We start from the raw sequence: 8,494 nt of genomic DNA, 5'->3' as shown, positions 1-8,494 counted from the left end.
TAAAATTATCATTTCTGATATAATTGAATGGACAGATTATTCCCAGTAATATTTATTATTAGCCATGAAGCACATGTTAAGTATGACAAAATGCCAATATGTTTGAATATTTTAATCAATAACACTGATTGTAGTAATGTGGAAAGTGTATGTGTGTGTGTGTGTGTGTGTGTGTGTGTGTGTGTGTGTGGTGTGCACATATGCACGTGTGTGGAAACCAGAGATCAATGTCAGAACTCTTCCTCTATCTGAGACAGAGTCTCAGAACCCAGAGCTCACCAGCTTGGTTAGGCTGGCAGGGCCAGCAGCATCCCAGGATCAGCCTCCTTAGCCCTGGGGCTTACAGCCACTCTTGGCTTCTATATGGGAGCTTGGGGTCTGAACCCTGGTCCTCATCTTGCTCAAAATGTCGCCTCAGCTCTGAAAATATGTTCTAAAGGAGAGCAAAACAGAAAAGAAATAAGGGATCGGGAATTTCAGGTTAATATTTGATGTAGGACCATGGGGGCGTATGTTTGGTTTGGTGCGAAAGTCTCCTATTTGAGAGAGTGGAGGAGCTGGGGGGATGAAGGTGAAACAGACACATCCGTGTTCCGGAAAGTCTAACTTAACACCCTAAGTTGTCAAACAGCCACCGGCCTCACTTGTCAACAATGATGCACTGGGGTATACTCATTTTCATTTAAGAACTCGGAACGTTGGAGCGCTTTGTGGTCACACGTGGTTTTGAAAAATGGTTTATTCAAAGTTATGAACAACGTCAAGAACACATTTGACTACGTAGTTACTACTTTAAAGATATCGTACAGATTCACAGAGTCAACACTGTGGTTTCCAGAGGAATGACGCAGATTCCGCCTTTACATTCCTCTACAGTAAGACTGTGACAAATTAATGAAACAATTATACCTGTTACAGCCGTACGATCCTACACGGCGGTTCCCGGCCTCTTTGATCATACATTCCTCCAGCTATTGTATACAATAGGTTTCCTCGACTGGAAGATAAGAGCTAACCCTTTCTGAACTGTCATATCATACTCCATCAATGTTGTTATTGTCTTTATCGTTTTAAGTTTTAAAACATGTAAGTTTTAAGCTTATAAAAATGTAGTAGAAATTGCTGTTGTCTAAATAAGTAAAACTATTCCTTTAGTGGCTTAAAATATTACTACATGGTTGAATACAAATATTACTACTTTAATAACAGTAAAACACAAAGGAAGGTTGTTCAGGGGACAACCTGGTAACCAGTAGGTAGATGTAAAATTCTGCAGTGCAGGGTAAAGACAGTGGAATAAGTGTGTTGGCATATAGACGTCAGAGCAAAGAGAAAGAAAGCTGAGGGAGTAGGAGAGCCGTTACGGATATGGTGGTCAAAAGAACCAAAGAAGGGGCAGAAGCTAAGCTAAGCTATTCCACCGTGAGCATTGCTGCTGTGAAGCTGAACAGAACGTGTGCATAAGGAAAGCAAGCAGCCGAGACATCTCATCCAAGCAGATGCATGCATCCAAAGTCATAGCTCCTTGGAAATCAGCGAGAAGGATGATGTTAGCGTCTCTCCAGTTGGAGGGCTTCAGACTGCACCATGAGATCCCATTCTATTGGCATGTCCTAGTGTATATCCTGATCAGTTCTTACAGGAGACTTTAAGCTTGTTAGATATAGTCAATGATTTCAATCACGGGTGGGAACTAAAATGTCTTTCACTTCCTAATGTAAGCTGGCTTGCTTAAAGTTAAATGTTAAATGTGTTAAAAGAGAAAAATTGGAAGTTTAAGAAGGAAACAAGCACAGGTAACGCCACTCTTCACAGAAAGGGCTGATCTGAGGGTTGCCTGGGGCATCTGCGGAGGCATTTGGCATTTTATTATAAGTGAGAAACAGTCAGTCTTTGCAGCAGCTGGTCCTCCCCCTAGCTGGTCCTCCCCTAGGTGATCCTCCCCCTAGCTGGTCCTCCCACTAACTGCTCTAGTATTACAATCATTTGTTTAGAACCAGGAAATAGGTGGTTTTTTTGTTCGGTTGTTTTCTTGTTTTGCATTGTTTTTATGAAGGTTTTTGAAATGGACCCTCTCTAAAGCAAACCATGCACTGTGGTGCCTGCTCTTCTGAAGTCCGTGAGTGTGATTTCATACAGGACTCAAGGCAGAGAAAAGGAAAGAGCAAGGCTGAATCTCCTTCAGTTTCTTTACCAACGCCGTAAGTCATATATCTGTGAGTCTATTGAACATGTAGCTGAAGAAAAGGAAATAAAAGAAGTTTTCTACATAATAACATTCCACAACATCGTAAGCCAAGAATGGCTTTCTTTCTCTCTGTTACCCTTTCTTCAGTTGGAAGCATTAAGTCATTCAACCCAGAACGCACAGGCGTTTTACTGCATTAGATTTTCGAGAGCTTAAACATAATATTGTTGCAGCTCTCATCTTTCTCCTCCACTAGAGCCAGCTGGTTATCTTTTACTCCTATGTAAGTGCCAGGAAGATTCTTGCATTCAAATGAAACAAAGTCCGAGGACTTTTTGTGAAGGACGAAGAAGGCCTGTTCCGGAGGCGAGACGTCACCCCTTTGAAGCTGAGGGAAGAAGAGAAGAAACCAAGGTGTGAATGGGGAGTCCAGAGCTACCATTGCCTTCCTGGGTCAGCATCCATGGGGGGACTGATCACTTATAGCTTGAACTTTCTAGGAAGTTTGTACTGAGTCGAGGAGGGAGAAATGAGCAGTGGAGGGAATAGAGAGGCTGCATGGAAGAGGTGAAAGCGATTTGTGGAGAGTGGATAAGCAGCTTGGCAGAGACTGACCAGGTCAATTTCCTTCATACGTCACAAACCCCATCTCTTTAATTCACACAGCAAGTTTATATGGAATAATTACCTTGGTCAGCTTCTGTGCAACAAACTACCGCAAAACATCCAGATTTGTTCCCCTCTGTTTTTGCCATGAGAACATGTCTGTCTAGTATGTATCTAGTAAACCTGGACTTTTCAGTTTAGCCAGAACTCTCTGTGGACACGCCCTCTAGGTTCGTTCATTGTCAGTTTAAATACAGACATATTTTAATTAAGTTGATTGTTAAACTAAGTTGTTCAATTAAATTAAGCTCATTTAAATACAGATTATTGTTTTTAATTTGTGTTATTTTTAAGAATTTATTTTAAATTATGTGTATGTGGCTATGTCTGAGTGTGTGCACATAAGTGTAGATGTCTATGGAGGCCAGAGGCACCTGACTGTCTTGGAGCGAGAGCTACAGGTGTTGTGAGTCGCCTGCCAATGAATACTGGGGAGCCAACTCAGGTCGTCGGAATGAGCTCTCAGTTGCTGAGGACCTATATGTGATTATTATTTTAATCCAATGAGTTTTGTGATAGTTTGTTGCACAATAGCTGACCAAGGCAATTTTTCCATATAAATTTGCTGTGAGGATTAAAGAGACAGGGCTTAGGAAATGGTAAGCAAGAACTTGATGTGCCATGGCAGCCCACTGTTACTTTTGAGGCTTTCTTTCTGCTAGATTTTGCATCATGTACACCTGAGAGTATTCTCCTGAGAAGAGTGCTGGTCTTTGTGGACTGTTTGTGTTGATGTCTTATGTGGCTGGATTGCTTTGAAATGGTATATATTTATAGAAATCATCTTCGTTATTATGTTCTCCCATGTCCTTCCTCCCTTCCTTCCTTCCTTCTCACTCTGGCCTGTTTGTTCTTTACATGATCAGAATTTTTTTTTTCGTCCTGGCTGATGTACACCTGCTGTTTGCTGAGCAAGAACGGACCAGATGTAGAATGTAATGCTGCCCCAAACTGCTGATGTATGGACACATTTGCTGCCTTCCCCTTGACAGACTTGGAGTCAGAAACTATATATCTCCAGGGCTGGAGAGATGGCTCAGCGGTTAAGAGCACCAACTGCTCTTCCAGAGGTCCTCAGCTCAATTCCCAGCAACCACATGGTGGCTCACAACCATCTGTAATGGGATCTGATGCCCTCTTCTGGTGTGACCGAACACAGTGACAGTACATTCATATGCATAAAATAAATAATCCTAAAACAATTCTGGAAGAACATAGCCAAATGGAAAGGCTGTGACTCACTCTGTGCAGAAGTGCCTCTCAAACTGTGGTGAAGGGATGAAGTTCCTGTCCTGGAGACTTTAGATCTGATTCGGATGTGGGGGGAGCCGGAAATCCTGCTTTCTGACAAGTTCTCCAGTGATTCTGTGTTGTTGCTGGAGACCAGACTTGTAGCAACAAGACCACACTTCTCTCCCTTCCCTACTCCCAAGCAAGTCATTAGAAGTGACTGACTGTAGTTTATTTTCAACAGTGTGTACTTCTGCCTTCAAAATTGCCCTAACATCTAACATCTATTTTACGTTAACAGGTAGAACCAAGTGTGGCCGTCATAGGGTCATATTTCTGTTACCTCCACGGAGTAGTCCTTGTCGTTGGCATGCAGCCAGATGTCTGTGTCTTTGATGGGACTCATGTTCACCATCAGCTTCTTCCCATCCACACCGTCGCCTTAAAATGAAAATTATAAGGTGAGGTGATACAGCTGCCACTTGGCCTCATTTGATCTCTCTATTAGACAGAGACAATAGATACCTCAAAACTCCTGCTATGGGCTGGTGAGATGGCTCAGTGGGTAAGAGCACCCGATTGCTCTTCTGAAGGTCCAGAGTTCAAATCCCAGCAACCACATGGTGGCTCACAACCATCCCTAATGAAATCTGATGCCCTCTTCTGGAGTGTCTGAAGACAGCTACAGTGTACTTACATATAATCAATAAATAAATCTTTAAAAAAAAAAAAAACTCCTGCTATGGGACTAGAGAGATACTTCCTTCGTCATGAGCACTTGATGCCCTTGCAAGAGGACCTGCATTCAGTTCCCAGAGCCCATAAGTTACAGGACATCCAGTGCTGTCTTCTAGCTTTCTACACAACTATAAGCATCTCAAGCGCTTACATGCATGCAAGCAAAACATTCATACCCATTAAATAGAAATAAAATCTTTTTAAAAAAAATATCGCTTGCTCCAAAGCAAAAATCATCTGTGGTTCATGATTAATACAATTTTACCTATCAATTAAAAGTAAGACAAAGAAATTACAAATCAAAAATTCTAAGTCTTGTAACTCATCTTAACTTAACTCAAAGAATTTCAGTTGCAAATGAAAATAGCTCACTAATCCATTTAAAAGTATTTGCACCCAAATACCAGGTAGTCCTTCCTTCCTTCCTTCCTTCCTTCCTTCCTTCCTTCCTTCCTTCCTTCCTTCCTTCTTTCCTCCCTCTCTTCCTTCTTTCCTCCTTCCCTTCCTCCCTCCCTCCCTTCTTCCTTCCCTTCCCTTCCCTTCCCTTCCCTTCCCTTCCCTTCCCTTCCCTTCCCTTCCCTCCCTTCCTTCCTTCCTTTTATTTCTTCCTTCCCCCAAGATAGGGTTTCTTTGTGTGGCCCTATCTGTCCTGAAACTCACTCTGTAGGTCAGGCTGGCTTTGAACTCAGAGATCTGCTTGCCTTGGCCTCCTGAGTGCTGGGATTAAAGATGTGCACCACCAAGGCCAGCCCAAGAGTCTTTCTAAATCTTTCTGAGGAGAGGTTTTAGTTTTTACTTTCTGTTGTTGTTCTGATCTTTTGTAATTCAACTGATGCCAATGGATACTGCTTTGGTCACCTGCTTCCCTCTGTTCATGGGAAGCTGCTGAGAGCTGTCCTCTAATAGATAACAGATAATAGAACTTTTCTCCTCCTGTTGCTCTCAGACTAAGTTCTGACCAACTGAAGATAAGCAGACACGTGGTACACAATTGTGCCCTGAAGCGGAAGACATATGTATTCACCTGCCTTCCTGTCTCTTGCTGACTGGCCATAGTGGTGAGCCATTATGCATGGATGGACTGATGATGTAGAAGGAACTGCTTCTGGGCAACCTTTGAGCAGAATCTTTTGAGTCTTGGCTGAGATGGGCTGTACTATTATGGCTGTACTATTATAAGTGCAGCTAGGCTTTTCTCCTACTAATTCAGAAGTAGATGAGGTAAGGTTTTACAATGAGTGTGGGGTTGAAGATAACCTTCTGAACCTCATGATAACCACGGGCTACTTCAGATTCAGCTTTGTTCTGGATGAGAATGCAAACACCACCCCCTCCCCCTGCCTCTACATTACCTGATTGACTTGCAGGACAGGGAGACTCATAGTAGCGTAGTAGCACCTGGTCTGAAAGACAACATTGGGTGTCACTGGGTGACAGAGGAACGTATCAAAAGGTTTCGGTTCCATCCCGTCCTGGGGCTGGGCTGGGCGGGGAACACAAACTCCCTCTCCTTTTGTCATATACCAAAAAAGCGGAACTTTAGTGATTCTTAGAAAGATCTTAAAATATATTCTGCTCTGATGGATTCCCCAATATGCAGGTGGTATTGTTTATGACAAAGGGATAATCTTTCACAAAAGACTATGCTTTGGGGACACTGAAAAGGTGAACAAGATCTTATTATTCAGCATTTGTAGATACATGTAGTCCCTCTTTCTGTATTTCTCAATAGGTATTTCTCAATGTCTGATTTATTCCCTGAAGAATGTGACTACACTGAGACCTTCTTGACATAGGAAGGACTAAAATTACCAAAGATGGTGAAACTTGCTGCTGTTGAATAGCTCAGTTAATCCACTGTTGATAACTTGGTAGATTTTTTTTTTTTAAACCTTGCCAGTCATTACTAAGTATAGACGTGAGGAGATACTCTACCTTGCTCTTGGTCTTTTCCAGAGTCGTCAACATTGATCACATAACATCCATTCTCCAAAACAAAACTAACAGATTGGTCATTGTATGTACTCAGGGAGGCAGGAGACTGTGTTAAAAGTGAAGTTCCTGTCATTAAGAATAAAAAACACAAAGGATTCTATGAACCGTTCTCTTGGTTATTTATATGAATTACTTCCTCTGAAGAGTTTTGGTCTTTAGTGTGAGCTCTACTTTGTCATTGTAACATAGGCAAAAGCTAAGTACCATAGCTGATACCAGGGTGGGATTAAAGGTGTTACCTTCCTGCACAGTTGGGGTGAGGACGAGGAGGGTAGCTCCTTTTCTTACCTTCCCACAGTCTAGGGGACAGCTGCAAAGAATGGTCATGTTTTGGAAGACATAGGTGAATGTATTCCCCTTTATAAAGCATGATCACTTAGAGATTTCCAACACTCTAGGGCAGTGTTTCTCAACCTGGTGGTCCAGACCTTTTGTGGGTTAAATGATCCCTTTACAGGGATTGCATATCAGATATCTTACAGACCAGATATTTGCATTAGGATTCATAACAGTAGCAAAGTTGCAGTTATGATGTAGCAACAAGAGTAAGGTTATGGTTGGGGTCACCACAGCGTGCAGAACTATGTTAAAGGGTTACAGCATTTAGGAAGATTGAGTCACTGGTCTAGGGGGATGCAGATGTAAACTAGTTCTGCTTTTGCCCGGACAATCGAAACACATACAGAGCACTTGATAACATTTTAAAAGCATATATGGGTAAACTGAAGCAGACTTGGACCCATCTGAGGGTCCTACATTCAAATTTACTGTACAAAATAGAAAGAATTTGCATGTGAACATCTAAACATCTAAACATCTAAACATCTAAACATCTAAAGTAATTTAAATCCAGTTTGTGAGAAACTGAATATTGACCAGGAGGTTAATGTATTTATATTAAACATATACTAAGTATATATTATATATATATATATATAATATATATACACACTATACATAAATACATTCTAAGTTGTTTTATATAAGATCACATATAAAAATAATATATATTAGAATGGCAATATGTGATTCTTAATCACGATTCCTTAGTGATGGGGCTGCTAATTTGTTAATTATTTAATTTGGCCTTTTGTTTGTCTTTGAGACAGTTTCTCACTATATAACTCTAACTGTTCTGGGACTCACTGTGTAGACCAGGCAGACCTGAACCCAAGGAATTCACCTGCCTCCCCCATTCTGGGATGGAGATTATATGCCATTATGCCCAACCCTCACTTTGAATTTTTCCCACATTGATAGAGACTACATGCAGAGCCTGGCACATGAGGCAAATGTTCTACCACTGAACTACACGCCCTGGGTTCTCTTCACTTCTTGATAATTACCATTTTACTTAGAACGCAGCAAAAATGGTCAAAAACTTTAAACTACTCTTCAAGCCACATCATGTTATTTTAAAAGATAGTTCCTTTATTTTCTTTCATGGTGAACATTTTGAAATGTGGGGACTGGTGCTTTGTTTTTTTCCTCTCTCCAAGGATATTACATTTATCAGGACTGATGAAGACATGCTCCCAACCTATAGCAAGTATTTCAAAATACAAGTGGAATGCTAACCATAGATTAAATAGGCACAGCTCCACCACACCCAATTTGGATAACCACTGAACTGGTACCCAAGCAGGAAACAAACGTTTCTAATACATATGAAGACAT

At 41.4% G+C, this 8,494-nt stretch overlaps 1 protein-coding gene across 4 annotated transcripts in view; it reads right to left on the bottom strand.

The window, feature by feature from the left end:
* Window positions 1-707: 707 nt before the first annotated feature.
* The window catches only part of Il33 (interleukin 33), a 35,606-nt gene continuing 27,819 nt past the window's right edge, over window positions 708-8,494 (bottom strand). For 3 of the 4 annotated variants that reach the window (NM_001360725.1, NM_133775.3, NM_001164724.2), the window contains 4 exons: window positions 6,758-6,883; window positions 6,175-6,225; window positions 4,428-4,525; window positions 708-2,576 (listed from right to left, as the gene is read on the bottom strand). In NM_001360725.1, the coding sequence (NP_001347654.1) occupies window positions 2,385-2,576; window positions 4,428-4,525; window positions 6,175-6,225; window positions 6,758-6,883 (467 nt within the window). In that variant the 3' untranslated portion in view covers window positions 708-2,384. The remainder of the gene's footprint in view (window positions 2,577-4,427; window positions 4,526-6,174; window positions 6,226-6,757; window positions 6,884-8,494) is intronic. The other variant, XM_006527463.3, reaches the window with a different exon arrangement.

This window comes from Mus musculus, chromosome 19 (assembly GCF_000001635.26).
Source record: "Mus musculus strain C57BL/6J chromosome 19, GRCm38.p6 C57BL/6J".
Lineage (NCBI taxonomy): Eukaryota > Metazoa > Chordata > Mammalia > Rodentia > Muridae > Mus > Mus musculus.
This window is presented reverse-complemented; position numbering and strand designations above follow the sequence as displayed.